Source organism: Brienomyrus brachyistius, unplaced genomic scaffold, assembly GCF_023856365.1.
Source record: "Brienomyrus brachyistius isolate T26 unplaced genomic scaffold, BBRACH_0.4 scaffold51, whole genome shotgun sequence".
Taxonomy (NCBI): domain Eukaryota; kingdom Metazoa; phylum Chordata; class Actinopteri; order Osteoglossiformes; family Mormyridae; genus Brienomyrus; species Brienomyrus brachyistius.
In genome coordinates, this window is record NW_026042326.1 from 1,748,760 (window position 1) to 1,767,840 (window position 19,081).

At 47.4% G+C, this 19,081-nt stretch overlaps 1 protein-coding gene across 20 annotated transcripts in view; it reads right to left on the reverse strand.

Moving 5' to 3' along the window:
* Positions 1-19,081, reverse strand: part of LOC125723786 (MAP/microtubule affinity-regulating kinase 3-like) — a 57,829-nt gene that overhangs the window by 20,758 nt on the left and 17,990 nt on the right. For 12 of the 20 annotated variants that reach the window (XR_007386970.1, XM_049000531.1, XM_049000534.1 and 9 more), the window contains 10 exons: positions 12,396-12,461; positions 11,176-11,246; positions 9,706-9,762; positions 9,092-9,328; positions 5,817-5,936; positions 4,335-4,434; positions 3,486-3,598; positions 3,124-3,280; positions 2,665-2,981; positions 1,936-2,039 (listed from right to left, as the gene is read on the reverse strand). Coding sequence is in view for 19 of the 20 variants with exons in the window: in XM_049000531.1 (XP_048856488.1) it covers positions 1,936-2,039; positions 2,665-2,981; positions 3,124-3,280; positions 3,486-3,598; positions 4,335-4,434; positions 5,817-5,936; positions 9,092-9,328; positions 9,706-9,762; positions 11,176-11,246; positions 12,396-12,461 (1,342 nt within the window). In the remaining variant the exon portion in view is untranslated. Of the gene's footprint in view, positions 1-1,935; positions 2,040-2,664; positions 2,982-3,123; positions 3,281-3,485; positions 3,599-4,334; positions 4,435-5,816; positions 5,937-9,091; positions 9,329-9,705; positions 9,763-11,175; positions 11,247-12,395; positions 12,462-18,742; positions 18,906-19,081 lie in introns of those variants that run through there. The other 8 variants (XM_049000539.1, XM_049000541.1, XM_049000540.1 and 5 more) reach the window with 4 other exon arrangements.

The following is a 19,081-nucleotide window of genomic DNA, read 5'->3' on the forward strand; positions in this document are numbered from 1 at the left end:
GCTTCCATTACTTTTCCAATTATGCATGTTAAATTGATTGGCCTATAGTTTGCTGTATTACTTTTATCCCCTTTTTTGAATATGGGCGTTATATTAGCATGCTTCCAATCAGAAGGTACCATATCAGCAGATAAGGATTTCTGGAATAATGAAGCTAAAGGTTGGCTAATAAGCCTTCATCCATTTCAAAACTATAGGTAAGATGCCATCAGGGCCCAGCAATATATTTATTTATAAATGGTTCAGAAACATGAATGATGTTGCCGAGGAAGGTAAATCTCTCGACAAAGTCAACATTCTCCCCATAGACAGACAAACTACTGTGCCCAAGAAGTCATTAAATGCCTGGATCTTGGTCTTTATCCAGGACAGCTGCAATCCGAGACACTCAGACTCTTCGCTCAGTTTCTCAAGAGCTCCGATCAGAGCCTCCATTGACTCCACTAAGATCACGGTATCGTCTGCAAAGTCAAGATCAGTAAATCTTTCTTCACCAATAGATGCCCCACAACTGCTGGACCCCGCAACCCTGCCCAACACCCAGTCCATACAAGCATTGATCAGAGTAGGAGCAAGAACACACTACGGGCGAACCACACAATCAACTGGGAAGAACGCAGAGGTTCTCCATCCACTCTGCACAGCACTCACAGTACCAGTGTAAAGAACAGGCCGGCCATGACATCCAGCAACTTCGGAGGGAACCCGCGAAATCTCAGGATGCCCCACAGGGCAACTCGATCAAACCCTTTACAAAAATCGAAGGTTGCAAAGAACCTCTGTTGATATTCGTGCTTGTGCTTGATGAGAACCATCAATGCAAGGATACGGTCGATGGTAGACTTCTTAGGCATAAATTCAGACTGCTCCAATCACTGACAGGCAAGCAAAGTGATCACGGATCCCGTTAAGGGTAACTCTAGGAAGGAGCTTACCTGGCACCGAAAGCAGTGTTATCCCCCTATCCAATCCAGGCGGCCACCCTTCCCTTTCCAGATAGGGACTACAAGTCCCATTTTCCAGTCAGTTGGGATGATACCTTACTCCTAAATGGAAGCAATGCCTGCAATGCCAGGAGGACAGCCTTCTCACCAGCCTGGAGAAGTTCACCCCGGGTACTACAGATCCCTGCGGCTATCCCTATGCATCTCAGTGAGCTTGGGTGGTTCACAGCTGATCAGAGGATCAGCATTGAGAACCATAGACCCAGAGATCAACATCCTAGCTGGAGGCATATTAACATTTGGTTTTATGGTTGTAGAGATTTTGTCATAATCGTCAACACTAGGAGGAAGAATTCTTGGAAATGTGGAGGTGTTTCTTGTGGACAGTCAGTTGGACAGCAGCACAAAATTAAAAGCGGGTGGGTGGGGGGGGGGGGTATTTACTGATGTATGCCCCCCAGCGTCTTACTTTGGCTGGAAATGGTCCACTCCGCTATGGGCGGGCAGCAATGCAGTGCGGCCAGAATGGGTGGACCTCAAGAACGAGGCGACCTTCTACAGACATAAAAGACTCACGCCACAAAATCACAATGTAACACTGAGAAGAGTCGGAGTCCAGGAGGAGCCCACTAGAGATGGTCAAAAGCATCAGAAGTGTGAAGAAAATGCCATCAAAGAGAAGGAGACCTGAAGTCAGAGCTAAAATCATGGCAAGCAGGGGATAGTGGGGCATGAAATGGTAACGCCAAGCTAAAGGTCTGACGACAGTAACCCTCAGCAAGGGTTTCTGTCAGGGGGCAAGAACAGGTGCCGAGCAACAGCAACGATAATACAGCCAGGCTTTGGCAGAGTCCTGGAGTCCTGTTAGTGCCAGAAGGGCCTAGAATGTATAATGGTGAAATGCGACTAAAACCGACGGGACGTAAAATACTCTCTCCTCACTGGGACTTCTGACAACCAAGACAGCAGCGAAGGCGCTGGTGATGCTCACCTGTTCTCTTTGCCGTTCTGAATAACGGTGTGCCTGTCAGCAGGTGTCCTCTCACTGCACACATACGTGTTCCGCCTCGTCATCCCGGCAGATACGGCATTACCCTGAAGTGAGAAACGGCATCTGCCGATCAGAGCGGCAACCCCAAGAGCACATAAAGGCAACTACTGGTGATGTCACAACCTCATGGCGGCCATTTCTGACAGGCAGGGGAATTAAACATGTGGCAGCGCCATGTGACCAAGTGTATCTCTTAGCATCTCCTTCCAAATGCTGAACACCGTCATGGGAACAAGTACTGGCCAGGTTCCTGGTGAAACTGACAGAAAAAGACCTGACTGAGCCAGACAGCAGCCCACACAACTCAAAAACACATCGACGGAACAAAACACATATCTTACAGATATGAATATGACACACATGCTTTGCGACAAACACCCTTCAAGGTGGCCACTATGTCATAAAACAGTACATAACATGTTTCAGTTATTTAACCAGTTATTCATGTTCAAAAACTCTCACCTTCGGTGCCCCTGCTTCACAGTAATTCTTTACTTTATAATTTCACTGGATAATGTCTGGAATGTGCGAAATCTCAGAGACCTCTGAGAATTACTCACTAATGAAACCTCACTGTTATAATCCATCTTTATATTTTCCCTCTTGATATTTTCCACTCTTATCAGTAGCAACTGACTTATCAGATGAGTCTAAGCACTGATTATTTACTTTAACTCCGTGCTGCCATGATGAATTTCCCTTTGAGCCATAAGTGATGCTGCTTGAACAGCCGTGATGATGCCACGGTGATGCAGTTGGGGGGGCACTCACACTGGGAGCAGTGGAGCCCTTCTTGCGGTCTGGAATGTCGGCCTTGTTGGGGTTGGTAGCATTGCCCAGCATGGGGCTCGGGGGGGCCAGGCCACGCCCTCCGGCCGTGCTGGACTTCCGTGGCTGCGGCACAACATCCTCTTTGAGGTCACTCTCAGCTGGGCTCGTGGGGCTCCGCTTGGTGTAGCCTACTGCCGAGGTGACAGGGGGGCCAGCTGGAGGGGGGAGAGTGGGCGAGGGTGGGTCACAGTCAGCATTTGAACATCATTCACTGATTCACCAGCAGTCCCCAGTGTCTCACCCCAGTTGGTATATTTCATCCCTGACCGGCCCCCCATAGTTTCTCTTTTGCCTCACCCATCTCACCCTGGTCACTGTAGCGTCTCTGCTTCTGGCTGGAGGTACTTCTCTGCACCTTCAGGTGAGAGGGGGACTGGCCGCCGTTGATCTCACTGTTGGGTCTGGGTTTGGGGACTGAGAGGTGGCTGTTGGTGCCAGAGTCTGCGGCATCCGGCTAAATGGGGGTGACAGCATGTGAGTGGACATCTGTAACATCAGTGGCTTAAAGGGATGAGGTTTGAACATAACCAAAAAAATGAATAATACCAGTAAAAATAATAGCAGTAATTACTGTGCCTCTAATTGGCATGACTAACATCGACATTATGAACACCGGCATCCCCCGGATAGCTGTCTCATCTGCAGAGCATTTCCCTCACCTCTGAAGACTTTCTCCCCAGCAGCAGGTAGGTGGCAGTGATCTCATCATAGACCATACGTGCCAGCGAGTCATGGATCTCCTCGCGGGTGTAGCCCAGCCCCACCATGATGTCTGTGTACCCAAAGAGCAGGAGGGAGGCACCAAGTCAAAGACAAGGAAAGGGGGCATTGCAGCACAGTATTCTCATTCGGCTTTCATTACTCAGGATTCACAGGAAGCTAACAGTGATTTGTGCGAGTGGCCCTGCCATTCTCTCACACAGTAATGTCATGGACCAAATGTGTTCGGGAGAGACTGCATCCAAGCCATCCTGCAAATCTCCCTGGATGAGCGGAGGCACTCAGAAAATTGCAGATTTCCACCATGGGGTTTCACTTCTACAAAGTCTCCACTATGTTTTAATACAGGGGCATCTCACATCCATTTAGCAGTGAGTTATGTGATTATACAGATTTTCATTGGCTTTAAATCTTTCCATCAGTCAATAGACCAGCTGCGGTTTTTGTTGGATGTCCTGCTACAGAATTCCCCAGCCCCAGTCAGCTGGATGTGTAGGCTCCTGTCAATATTCACAAGAGGGTCGCTTCTTTAAAAAAAGTCCCAGTAAATAGCCCCCTTTCATGCCCAGAAAGATTCTTAAAGTGCTGGCTGGTGTAACGTCACACCAGGACGTGGTGCTGCTGGCTAAACATCCTCGGTTCATGCAGGTATGTCACAGAGACAGGGTCAAAACGCACAGCTGGCACACTCTTTATACTGGCAGTCTTCAGTGAGGAAAAATTCCCCAGCCAACCACTGCAAAACACAGGCCTGGGTAACAGATGGACAATAAAAGCTAGTTCAGTACCTATCCTCTTCTGGTCAGAGATGTCCAGCTCTGGCTCCATGAATGGCTTCAGTTCATCCTCCTCAAAGCCGGCATTGATCCACCGGTCCTTCATGATTTGCTGAAAGAAAACAAGCAACACAACATCACTTCACTTCACCTGAAGCAGTCAGAGGGGCTCTTCTGGCGAGAAGATCATCTGGTCAGCACCCATGATTAAATCAGTTGTAAACATTCATCCATCCATCCATCCATCCATCCATCCATCCATCCATCCAACCATCGCATACCTGCTTACCCTAGTCACATCCATCAACAAATGCAGATACTAAACTAAAATATCACCTGTACAGTTCATAAATTTGCAGTATCATCAACATTCCCAGAAAAAAGGAACCTGACTCATAGGGAATGTGTGATGCTACCCTACACTGTACCGTGTGGCCACTCCTTCACTCTCGCTGACTGGTTCAGATGGTAATTATGTGAAGTATTGATACTTGAACCTAAACTGAAATTCACAAAGCTTATGAATACATAGTTAGCCATCGGCCTCCACTTGGAAACCACCCCTTTTAACCACCTGACCGGACAGCCCCTTTTAATCCCCTGACCGAAGAGCCCCTTTTAACCCCCTGACCGGAGAGCCCCTTTTAACCCCCTGACCGGAGAGCCCCTTTTAATCCCCTGACCGGAGAGCCCCTTTTAATCCCCTGACCGGAGAGCCCCTTTTAATCCCCTGACCGAGAACCCCTTTTAATCCTCTGACCGAGAACCCCTTTTAATCCTCTGACCGGAGAACCCCTTTTAACCCCCTGACCGGAGAACCATTTTTAGCCTCCTGACCAGAGAGCCCCTTTTAACCCCCTGACCGGACAGCCCCTTTTAACCCCCTGACCGGAGAACCATTTTTAGCCTCCTGACTGGAGAGCCCCTTTTAACCCCCTGACCGGAGAACCCCTTTTAACCCCCTGACCGGAGACCCCTTTTAAGCCCCTGACCAGAGAGCACCTTGAACACCTCTGGTACATTTTCATGCATATTTCTCTGTTGTTAGTGTGGCTACACCTCTGTTTCTACATAGCTGGGGCTTAGGTTGGGTCCAGAGGCATTTGCTGAATTGTATTTTTTGTTGTCCCAGTTCTCATAATAACCACTCCATCTTGGTTTCTTACATTTGCATTTATCTATTTAGCAGGTGCTTTCATTTAAAGTGAGGTACAATTGAGAAAGTAGGGTCAACTAGTGCTTGGAGCAATTAGGAGCTAAGGCCTTGCTCAAAGCCCGAAAGGTGGAATCATGACCATGATATTTGAACCAGTGACCTTCTGATCAGAGGCATAGCAGTGATGTTTTTTGTTTTAAACATATTACAGCAGCAACAGGATATGGAAACTTGTGCAAACAGAACTGGCGTTACGAGGGCTCTAGTGTCTTAGTGAGCAATGCCAGAAAGGGACAGTGAAAACTGAACAGAACATTCTCGTCGGCATTTGCTCTCACCTCGAGCGTGCCTCTCTTGACAGGGTTTAGCACCAGAAAGCGTTTTAGCAGGTTCTCACAGTCCGTGGACATGTAGAAAGGAATCCTGTACTTTCCCCTCAGCACACGCTCACGCAGCTCCTGTAGGGGGCAGAAGGGAGCAGGGCAAACAAACAGACAGAGATAAATGAGTATTTCGAATTCCAGAACGGGTATTAAGGAGCAAACGGAAAAAACCCACTGGGACGAAATGGGAAGAAACACATTTCCTCGTACTAACCAAACGGGACGCGATGGGTCAGACCTCATTTCCCAATACTAACCAAACGGGACGCGATGGGTCAGACCTCATTTCCCAATACTAACCAAACGGGACGCGATGGGTCAGACCTCATTTCCCAATACTAACCAAACGGGACGCGATGGGTCAGACCTCATTTCCCAATACTAACCAAACGGGACGCGATGGGTCAGATCTCATTTCCCCATACTAACCAAACGGGACGCGATGGGCTGGGCCCCATTTCCCCAAACTAACCAAACGGGACGCCATGGGCCGGGCCCCATTTCCCCATACTAACCAAACGGGACGCGATGGGCCGGGCCCCATTTCCCCATACTAACCAAACGGGACGCGAAAGGGCCGGGCCCCATTTCCCCAAACTAACCAAACGGGACGCGATGGGCCGGGCCCCATTTCCCCATACTAACCAAACGGGACGCGATGGGCCGGGCCCCATTTCCCCATACTAACCAAACGGGACGCGATGGGCCGGGCCCCATTTCCCCATACTAACCAAACAGGACGCGATGGGCCGGGCCCCATTTCCCCATACTAACCAAACGGGACGCGATGGGCCGGGCCCCATTTCCCCATACTAACCAAACGGGACGCGAAAGGGCCGGGCCCCATTTCCCCAAACTAACCAAACGGGACGCGATGGGCCGGGCCCCATTTCCCCATACTAACCAAACGGGACGCGATGGGCCGGGCCCCATTTCCCCATACTAACCAAACGGGACGCGATGGGCCGGGCCCCATTTCCCCATACTAACCAAACGGGACGCGATGGGCCGGGCCCCATTTCCCCATACTAACCAAACGGGACGCGAAAGGGCCGGGCCCCATTTCCCCATACTAACCAAACGGGATGCGATGGGCCGGGCCCCATTTCCCCATACTAACCAAACGGGACGCGATGGGCCGGGCCCCATTTCCCCATACTAACCAAACGGGACGCGATGGGCCGGGCCCCATTTCCCCATACTAACCAAACGGGACGCGATGGGCCGGGTCTAATTTCCCCATACTAACCAAACGGGATGCGATGGGCCGGGTCTCATTTCCCCAAACTAACCAAACGGGACGCGATGGGCCGGGCCCCATTTCCCCATACTAACCAAACGGGATGCGATGGGCCGGGTCTCATTTCCCCAAACTAACCAAACGGGACGCGATGGGCCGGGCCCCATTTCCCCATACTAACCAAACGGGATGCGATGGGCCGGGCCCCATTTCCCCATACTAACCAAACGGGACGCGATGGGCCGGGCCCCATTTCCCCATACTAACCAAACGGGAAGCGATGGGCCGGGCCCCATTTCCCCATACTAACCAAACAGGACGCGATGGGCCGGGCCCCATTTCCCCATACTAACCAAACGGGACGCGATGGGCCGGGTCTCATTTCCCCAAACTAACCAAACGGGACGCGATGGGCCGGGTCTCATTTCCCCAAACTAACCAAACGGGACGCGATGGGCCGGGTCTCATTTCCCCAAACTAACCAAACGGGACGCGATGGGCCGGGCCCCATTTCCCCATACTAACCAAACGGGACGCGAAAGGGCCGGGCCCCATTTCCCCATACTAACCAAACGGGACGCGAAAGGGCCGGGCCCCATTTCCCCATACTAACCAAACGGGACGCGATGGGCCGGGTCTCATTTCCCCAAACTAACCAAACGGGACGCGATGGGCCGGGCCCCATTTCCCCATACTAACCAAACGGGACGCGAAAGGGCCGGGCCCCATTTCCCCATACTAACCAAACGGGACGCGAAAGGGCCGGGCCCCATTTCCCCATACTAACCAAACGGGACGCAATGGGCCGGGTCCCATTTCCCCATACTAACCAAACGGGACGCGATGGGCCGGGCCCCATTTCCCCATACTAACCAAACAGGACGCGATGGGCCGGGTCTCATTTCCCCATACTAACCAAACAGGACGCGATGGGCCGGGTCTCATTTCCCCAAACTAACCAAACAGGACGCGATGGGCCGGGCCCCATTTCCCCATACTAACCAAACAGGACGCGATGGGCCGGGCCCCATTTCCCCATACTAACCAAGCGGGAAGCGATGGGCCGGGTCTCATTTCCCCATACTAACCAAACAGGACGCGATGGGCCGGGTCTCATTTCCCCATACTAACCAAACGGGACACGATGGGCCGGGTCTCATTTCCCCATACTAACCAAACGGAACGCGATGGGCCGGGTCTCATTTCCCCATACTAACCAAACGGGATGCGATGGGCTGGGTCCCATTTCCCCATACTAACCAAACAGGACGCGATGGGCCGGGTCTCATTTCCCCATACTAACCAAGCGGGACGCGATGGGCCGGGCCCCATTTCCCCATACTAACCAAACGGGACGCGAAAGGGCCGGGCCCCATTTCCCCATACTAACCAAACAGGACGCGATGGGCCGGGCCCCATTTCCCTGTGCTAACCAAACGGGACGCGAAAGGGCCGGGCCCCATTTCCCCATACTAACCAAACAGGACGCGATGGGCCGGGTCTCATTTCCCCATACTAACCAAGCGGGACGCGATGGGCCGGGCCCCATTTCCCCATACTAACCAAACGGGACGCGAAAGGGCCGGGCCCCATTTCCCCATACTAACCAAACAGGACGCGATGGGCCGGGCCCCATTTCCCTGTGCTAACCAAACGGGACGCGAAAGGGCCGGGCCCCATTTCCCCATACTAACCAAACAGGACGCGATGGGCCGGGCCCCATTTCCCCATACTAACCAAACGGGATGCGATGGGCCGGGCCCCATTTCCCCATACTAACCAAACGGGACGCGATGGGCCGGGCCCCATTTCCCCATACTAACCAAACGGGAAGCGATGGGCCGGGCCCCATTTCCCCATACTAACCAAACAGGACGCGATGGGCCGGGCCCCATTTCCCTGTGCTAAACAGATGGGACAAGATGGGCCAAGCCTCATTTCCCTGCACTAACCAGGTAGGATGTTGGTAGTTCCTGATAGTTCTACAGACCTTGAGGTTCTGGCCATCAAAGGGCAGTGAGCCGCTGACCAGCGTGTAGAGGATGACCCCCAGGCTCCAGACATCCACCTCGGGCCCGTCATACTTCTTGCCCTGGAAAAGCTCAGGGGCGGCATAGGGGGGGCTGCCGCAGAAGGTGTCCAGCTTGCTGCCCAGCGTGAACTCATTGCTGAAGCCGAAGTCGGCGATTTTGATGTTCATGTCCCCATCCAGCAGCAGGTTCTCAGCCTGCAAGGAGGGGATCGTCAGCAATTTTTGATGAATATACCATAACGCAGAGTATCTCAAGCTGATCCACAGGGCCCCCACACATTCCATGTTTTTGGGGGGGGGAAGCAAAAATATAGCCTGTCTGAGAGTACCTGAGGACCAAGTTGAGAAACAATACCATAATGCATATCCTAAAATAAATGTGTACATTGTTGAATGTCAGCTATCCAAATATCCTTTAAAAGCTTAACTAAATCATGAATGAAAAAGAGATAATATACTAAAATCCACCATTTCTGCCATATGCAGCGTGTGTTTTTATCTATTCACAAATCACCCCCAGGAAGACCTCCACACACGTATGCGCACACACACATGCGCGCAACTCTTCTTACCTTCAAGTCCCTATGCACGATGTGCTTCTGGTGGCAATACTGCACTGCAGACACTATCTGAGGAGATGCCATGGTGAAGGTTAGCAACAGGGGGCTCAAGCTATACCACAATCCTCATTAATCAGTACAACAAACTATTAACCATTAACTACAATTAACTGTTATGAGAGGAAACAAATATTAGAAGTTGTAATTATTGCATGCAAATTTTTTCACAATCCAACTTATAACATTTACACATACATTTTAAACCAGCTGTGTATTTCTGTTGTAATTTTGGGTTCAAGGGTACAAAGACACAGCAAACTCAGCGAATCCACAACTGGGTCAACAGAGGTGCCGAGAATGACTTCTGGGGTGAAGCTGACCAAGATCTCTGAGTTGATTTTCTGATAAAGCCTGCATGGGCTGGGGCAGGGGGGTGTCGGGGGGACATTATGGCCACATTGACCGACCCACCGCACTTCCCGAAAACCGCAGAGGGAGCTGTGGGGCCCCGTCCCTGGCCTGTTCCTGCCACAAGCACAAAGGACACATGGTCACTCCTTATGTGCTTACGTGCTGTACCCTGAATCCTGGAGGAATAGAGTGAGGGGGGGGCAATTTCATCTCCTTACAGCTGCAAGTGCAAGCCTTTCTGCCCATGCTCAGCATGTCCCTGGGCCGTGGATTTTTTTTTCCAAAGCCCCTACATCTACTGACCCAGACATTTTTAACGATTAATATACAGGGCCTGCAGACCTCAGAAAACGACATGCTCTACCACACCACTGCAGGACCAGGACCACAGACACCTCCTGATGAGCCAATCCTTTTAGATTTGGCTTATATGACCTTTTCAGATGGAGTACACAAGCTTTCTAGATACTGTATAGAGCTGCATCACACCAAAGCAGCCAAATGTAGCATATCCTGGCAGAACAGGCAGATATTCTAGTTAACACTCAGTTAATTCTAGTTAATCTCAGTTAACACCCAAGAAGTATAGAGCGGAATGATTCAGCAAACACAAGCTGACAGCTGCAGTCTGTGGGTGTCCCATCTTCAGCCATGAAGGTATAGTACTATAGGGACTTGCCTGACAGTACAGTGCAGCGTCTGGGCCATGACTTGAGCTGCGACTATTCTAACACCAGTTGGGTAAAAGCAGCCCGCGAGAACCCAAGCACTGCCCAGGAATTACTATATAAAGTTAATGAACATGGGAGGGGCATGATTCTCAACAGTGGGAGAGCAGAGGGCGGAGGTTCCATGCTGGAGAATAACATCACGGATTCCATTCTTCCACTGGTGAGCAGACTGACTATATACATACCCCCCTCACCAGGCAGGAGAGGCTTCACCCCAGCCTTGACACATGAAGGTCTCTGTGCCCTTAGGGTGAAGGAAGTGAGGTATGGACCAGGGATACATGGAAACAGAACTCTGACACAAGGCTAGGGATGGCCTGAAATGAGCACACTGCAGTACCTGTCTAAATTTAGCTCTGGCCTCCTTTTCCTTCAGCCTCCCGTGTGCGACAAGGTAGTCGAAGACCTCGCCTGCAAAGACAGAGAGTAGCGGAGCTGAAAGCCACAGCAAGGAGAGAGTCACACCATGTGCTGCTTCCCCTGAGTGTACCAGTGTCACCTTCAAGCCACTGTCGGGAGACACGTGATGCCCTCTCTGCTTGAGAATAATGAGCCTGGAAGGGAATACCACGGGTGACCCGGCTCCTCTACATCTCTGCAAGCGAAGCCTTTATGCCAGATTCCCTTGAATTTCAAGATAACGTCTCCATGTGGTCATGACTTGTTTCTGCTTAAAAAGCTCCCCAAATGACCAGCAGCCATTATCCTGCTGTCCGATGATGCCTTATCTTTAACACATGACTGCCGAAGGGGAAGATATTAACTAGAGGTGGACTATCTGCAGCAGAACAAGCAAAACTGCTGCTGGTACAGAGTGCAGTATGGAGTAAATGGAGAAGAGCAAGAGGAAGACTAGTTATGGAAGTAAGTGGGTCAGATTCTGGGAAAATTTTTTATGTCACTATAGACCCACTGCTAGACCTGCAGTCAGGGTCTTCTTGTGCTACCAGAAGCTCCTGATTGGACCTGCAGCTATGTTTGTGAGCTGCCAGAAGCTCCTGATTGGGGCTGCGGTATGTGCTTGTGGGCGTACAGAAGCTCCTGTTTGAGGTTGCTTATTGTGTTTGGGTTGCCAGAAGCTCCTCATTGGAGCTGCAGTTCATGGTCTCTTCAATAGTTACACCTTTCTCATACCTACAAATAAGCAAAAGTAAAAGCAAAGAGAATGCCTTCTGCACTAGGAGTGTCAAAATGACTTCTATAGGATAGACTATATGTATAGTCGTATACAGTTTGCAGTCCAATCAATTACATCAACTGGTGGTACATAAACATGAATTCCAGCGCTATAATACTGGATATATTGGGTCATAAAAGTTCAATGGGGTTTCACAAATATGTCACATTTCTATATAAACACCTCTGTCCCACGTAACCCCCCCTCCCCCCCACTCATGTATCCCATATCGGGGTCATTGACTGCATGTTAGCAATGTGCAGCATGACTCATCTGTCCTCCGGCTCAAATCATAACCAGACTGAGAAGTGTCCCTCCCCCACGCCCGCTACCCTATCACATCTCCGATCTCGCACCACGTGGAGATGGCAGTGTCACCTCACCTCCACTGGCGTATTCCATCACCAGGTACAGCGTCTTTTCTGTCTCTATGACCTCGAACAGCTTAACTGTGGGAGAGAAGAGGCGCAGAGGGAGGGGGGCACGGACAGTTAACTCTACAGGCAGCAGCAGTCGGTCTCAAACTCCGCAAGAGATTGAGAAAATAGGCTTTTCACACACACACAGTCTGAGACAATCCCAGACACTCCCCAAAGCAATATGCTTATGAAAAAGGAAGCTACTCAGCCACTGCTCAGCAAACCTTGAAGGTGCACGTGATGACACAATGAGCATTTTAGGCTGCGACAGCCCTCCACTTTTCAATTTACAAACTGGATGCGTTTCACAGTAACACTCATTACGACTATATGATTGCGTAAGGGCCTAAAACCCCCGACTCCAGGCGCACCACACACTGCTGATTTCCTCCTCTCTGACAAAAATAAAGCATCACTATTCCATCATACATTTAATCAGCCTTAAGATCATCGAGTCACATGAAACAGGACTGTGATTTTGAGACGAAGCACAGTTCTTACACACTAGGGGTGTAAATAGTTGCCCCCAAGTCTATTTGATTCAACAAGCATTGGGGGAACAATCCAATGCATTGGAAATCTATTATTTAAATCACAAACACTACCATGGGAACTTAATTACACATTAATAATTACACTGTTACAAAAAAAGTACAATCTCAGAACATTCTTTTTTACTGCTATTATTACAACAGGGAGAGAATGCCAAACTACAACTGCACAGAAAAAAATAAAAATCAGGCACATTAAAGAAGTACCTGATTTGGGGGTGGGGGGATAGTTTGGTACTGCTGACTTCGAATACTTTGAACTTTGAAGTTTGATTACAGGCCAAGATTAACACACTGGACTGGTACCGATATCTTATTCTTTGAAAAATATTAGTAGACGCCATTATGTAAACCATTATGTCGTACATGTCAAAGCCTAACATTATTTTTTAATTATCTAGCTAGTATGCTATCTAAGGTTTTTCACCATTGCTACTGTATTTTGAAAAAACAATTACTTTCTTGTGCTACCACACAATGGCATTTCCTAAAAGCATCCTAGTCCTCAGATTATCTTAACCAACAGTGAGAGTATTCTGTGCTACAAAACAGGGGTACATTTCCAAAAAGCATCATATTGCAAAGATCATCTGGTAGCGCGTTGTTTATGAATATTAATGAGCCTTTCCGTGCCATCCTGTGTTTCAGAAATTTGCATGCCGGTACGGCTACTTTGTGTGTCTATCTGCAACAATTGAATGCAAGAGTATGCAACTTGGAAACAGAAGTGTGTTTATTTTACTCCTAAAAACTGACTTTACAGGTCATGCCACGTTAATAATCGATGCATCTATACATCCCTATTACACACTAATAAGGTTATGGGGGGTAAAGCCTATCACCACACCCAAACAGAATGTCAGAAAGGGCCATCAACAGCAGGGCTTTAAACCTGCAGAACAGCAGGATCTACTGTCCTGACACCTGCCATGCACATCTGTCCGTAGCATCACAACCGGGACAGCCTTGAGGCTGATGTGTCAACAAGCCCATACAAGGATTCATGGGTAATGCTGGTGCATTAAAGTAACGTCATTCACAGGCTTGTTTACCACTCAGAAAGTGCCCCAAGGAACTCAGAGAGACAGCCACAAGACAATATTCAGCAGATTATCTACGGGCGAGAGGCCCGGGAACCCCAGAGAGGATTCAAGCAATGACTGATCCCAATTGTTACTGGGTTCGCTCTTGACACACATCAATAGGGCTAACGCATTTGAAAGAGAAGTACAGCTAAGGAGCCAGCTGTCATCAGTGTGGGAGCCGTTCAGTGTTCCAGATTCACTGATTGTGTTGGGTTCACGTTTGATTTACAGAGGCCCTCCAGCGATCCCCAATGCCCAGAGAGTATGGACCTCAAGTTTCCAAGTACATTGCGATTCTCCAATATTATCAAAAACGCATGAGAAACATGTCTCAAATAAAGTGGATATAAAAAGTGTACACACCCCTGGTAAAATGCCAGGCTTTTGTGATGTAAAAGAATGAGACCATGATAGATAATTTCAAAACTTTTCCCTCCTTTAACGTAACTTATAACCTGTGAAATTCAACTGAAAAACAAAAAAAAATCTGTCGAGGGAAAAAATATGAAAAATTAAAAAAAATTAATAAAAAAAAAAACATGCAATAAACTGGTTGCATAAGTTGCAGTGGTTGCACTCCCTTAAATACTTTGTTGAAGCACCTTTTGATTTTATTACAGAAGTCTTTTGGGGTACACATCTGCCATCAAAGTGGCTCTGATTAACCCCAAATAAAGTTCAGCTGTCCTAGTAGGATTTTCCCGATTCAGTTGCATCCTAAAGTAAGAGCCATGGTTCGCAGAGAGCTTACAAAGCATTAAAGGGATCTCATTATTGAAAGATATCAGTCAGGGGAAGGGCACAAAAAATTTACACGGCATAAGATCTATCATGGAACTCAATGAAGACGTGAAGAAGTGGAGAAAATATGGGACAACAGTGACGTTACCAAGAACTGGACGTCCCTCCAAAATTGACGAAACGACAAGACAAAAACTGGTTAGGGAGGCTGCCAAGAGGCCTACTGCAATACTGAAGCAATATGAATGCATGGATTTCTGCCAAGTACTGGGTGTGTACTACATCTAACTACAATCTCCTGTATTCTCCCTATGTCTGGACTATGGGGTCAGATCACAAGATTGAAGCCTTTTCTTAAAAAGAAAAGCATCCAGGTCTGACTACATTTTGAAAAAAGTACATCGTTTCCCAAAAGCATGTGGAAAAATGTGTTATGGACTGATGAAAACGAATAAACATTTAGCCCACAATTCCAAAAGGTATGTTTGGTGCCGGGGTGAGATTGTGGTGCAGTGGTTAGCACTGTTGCCTTACACCGGGTTCGAGTCTCCGCCTGGGTCACATGTGTGTGGAGTTTGCATGTTCTCCTCATCTCGTCGTGGGGTTTCCTCCGGGTACTCTGGTTTCCTCCCACAGTCCAAAAACATGCTGAAGCTAATTGGAGTTACTAAATTGCCTGTAGGAATGCATGTGTGAGTGAATGGTGTGTCTGTGTGCCCTGCGATGGGCTGGCCCCCCATCCTGGGTTGTTCCTTGCCTCGTGCCCATTGTTTCCGGGATAGGCTCCAGACCCCCCGCGACCCAGTAGGATAAGCAGTTTGGAAAATGGATGGATGGATGTTTGGTGCCAAAACCATGTGCATCTCCAAAAGAACACCATACCCACAGTGAAGCATGGTGGTGGTAGCATCAAGCTTTGGGGTTGTTTGTCTGCATATAGAACTGGGGTTTTAGTCAAGGTGGAGCAAATTGTGAATTGAAAGAAGAATTTCACCTTTCAGCACTACTATGACTCCAAGCATACATCCAAATCAATAAGAGAATGGCTTCACCAGAAGAAAATTAGTTTTTCAAAAAAGTTTTGGAATGGCCCAGCCAGAGCTAAATAGCTCAATCTTTGTCTCATCTGATCATAAAACCTTTCTCCAGAAGGCATCTGGCTTGTCCATGTTGGCAGCTGCAAAGTTCAGTTGAGCTTGAAGGTGTCAACTTTGGAGCAGGGGCTTCTCTCTTGGGCGGCCCTCTCTCAGTCCATGGCGATGTAAAATTCACTGTGGACACTGACACTGGTGTTCCAGCAGTTTCCAGTTCATGGCAGCCTTGAGCCCTGGCGGTTCCTAGATTGTTCCTGAACATCCTAACCAATTTCCTTTCATCTGAGGGAGACAGTTTGGGTTTTCTTCCAGACCATGGCAAAGTGGTGACACATCAAAATAACTTCTACTTATGTACAATTGTTTGGACTGATGACCTTGGAATCTGCAGTTATTTAGAAATAGGTCCAAAAGACTTTCCGAACTTCTGTAAATATACAATTCTCCTTCTTAGACCTTCACTGAGTTCCTAGGACTTTCTCATCTGAGTTCTGGTGAATCCAATGACTGCTGTCAAACAAATCCAATTTATGCTGAGAAAGAGAAACTACCAGCTACTAGTCATGATCACTAACAAGAAGTCAATTGGCCTTGGCCTTGTCAAGTTAAGACATTCTATAACCTTCAGCAACACTTATTAAAAGATTTAGGTGAATGTATGTATATGTTTGAGCCTGTATGTATAATTTTGACCCAATCGCTGTCTCAAGCTCTTTGTTTTAGTAGTGATGTAGCATTCGCGAGCAATTAGTTCGTTTTTAATTAGACTTTTGCATTACTCAGAAATAACGAGTCATCTCTGTGTTAGAGTAACTGGTTTATTTTGTCTGGGCCATGCAAGTGCGTCATTCAGTTTGAACATCTGAAAAAGGCTCTTTCTTGAACAGGTCTTTTTACGAGCATCTGATGACATTTAGGCAACTGTCTGAATATTATTAATCTGAATAAAAAATAGCACATGCAATATGCACTTGTAAACATGGCAATTATTTGTTTTCCCCATTGCACAGTCAGCTATGAAACTAACCTACTGTCGATAAACTGGACATGACTGAGTGATCTCATTTTTGTAATTAACATAATAATAACAACTAATAACAATACGGAGAGGGTCTTGGAGCAACAGCAGGCCCTATCTGATGTCCTCTTGGCAGAGCGTAAAACACGGCATCTGGTTCCCTCATGGCAGGACCTAGATGTACTTGAGTCTATAACCTTGGCGTTACGCTCTCTGCAAGAATTCACTGATGCTCTTTCCGGGGAAAGCTATGTAAGTGTTTCATATGTTAAACCTGTACTTCATATTTTGAAGACATCAGTTCTTGCAGCAAGGGAAGATGACTCTGATTTAACCAAGACTATAAAAGCAAAAATCTTGGATTATATGATTACAAAGTATGATGACCCAGCAACACAAGAACTACTGGACATTGCATCTTTCATTGACCCCAGGTTCAAGGGCAACTACATTAACAAAGAAAAAGTCAAAGACATGAAGACCAGGGTGATGTCAGAAATGAAAGAAACAGCACAGAAAGTAATTAGGTTACACATTTTATGACATGCCTGCATACTGTAATCAGATGTTGCATTATCTGAATGTGGATGGAACATACCTATTTTTCATTGTATTGTAAACTGCCTTTCTGTTTTAGGAGGAAACACTTCCTGACAACACCGAGGCCCAAAGCATGGATCCACCCAGTGACAAGAAGGCAAAGCGATCATTGGGCAGTTTGCTGAAAACAAATCCAGGCTGCACTCCCACTCCATCTTCCATGCAGCTGGAACAAGCTGTTGAAGCTGAACTGAACAGCTACTTGCTGTCCCCGACCATTGTCTTGGTGGAAACTCCACCAGGTCACCTACCCAAAGCTAAGCAAACTAGCGCAGAAATATCTTTGTATACCTGCCATTAGCTCACCCTTTGAGAGGCTCTTTAGCACATCAGAGAATGTTGTAACATGTCAGAGAGCCTGTTTGAAACCTAGCAAAGTTAATATGCTGGTTTTCTTGGCCGAGAACTTGCCCTAAGGGAATAACTATAGTAGTAAATTATCCATTGGGGAATATTTTTTTATAATGATTTCGTCTTAATTTTTCTTGATTTAGTGGCCTTAATCTGTTTCAGTTTTCCTCTTCATAAATCAGTGCACCTTGTTGAGCACAGTGAAGTGGTTTGATTACTGTAATAGGATATAAATTGTCATGTTTTATTTATATTTAATTATAATTTATTTGTTTGTTTTCCCATAGATATTTTTGCTTAGGAGAGAAGATTTTAAAAGGAACCAGAGAAAACTATATTACAAATTTTATGTCTTGTATTAATGTTCTGTTTAATTGGTTAGGTAATCTATGTTCAATAAAAACATGCTCAGAATTTATTTTATGACTTTGTTCAATGGACTTAGGTTCTTTAATGTTTGTGGTTTGTGTTAGTAGAACCTATTAAAGCAGAAACATAGGAACTGTATACGCACTTAAGTATTTATCGCAAGTCATATCGTCATCGCAATACTGAATAACGTTATCGCACATTTTCCTGATATCGTGCAGGTGTACTTCTGACCACAACTGTAGAAGAACAAGAGATATGTGAAGTATCTTCAGTGTTCAGGACATGAAACACCATTAGAAACTGGGAGCCCATTACTCTGTGATCTGCCGTTTAGCATTTCTATCTGCACCGACAGCTCTCAAGTTATTTGCATAATTGAGAACAAATGTCTTTTGGTTCTCTAACTGTGACCTTACTTCCATATATTCAGCCAGGATGAACAAAGGAAGGATAAAAAAAGAAAAATATAGGCCACTTGGTAATGGAATTAAACGCAGACCTTCCAGGGTAACAGGAGAGCAGAGACGAACACGCAGCTTTCAGCAGACCTGTACATCATCAGGGGCTGAAGAGCCAGGGCATCCCCTGCCGTCGTGTGGCTGGCCGGAAGTGACGAGCTTGGCACAGAGGACTGCATGTCACACAGAAGCCCCCTCGGGGGCGAGGTGTCTATGTGGCATCGGCAAGTAAGCTCAGCTCAGCGACTAAAAATAGAAGGTGGGAAATTCTCCAGAGAATAAGTTTAAGAAAGGAGAAGGATTCACAATTGGAAAAACTGAACTCCATAACCCCTATGCATAGACTAAAAAAGGTACACTTATAAGCACGCAGTCTGCTT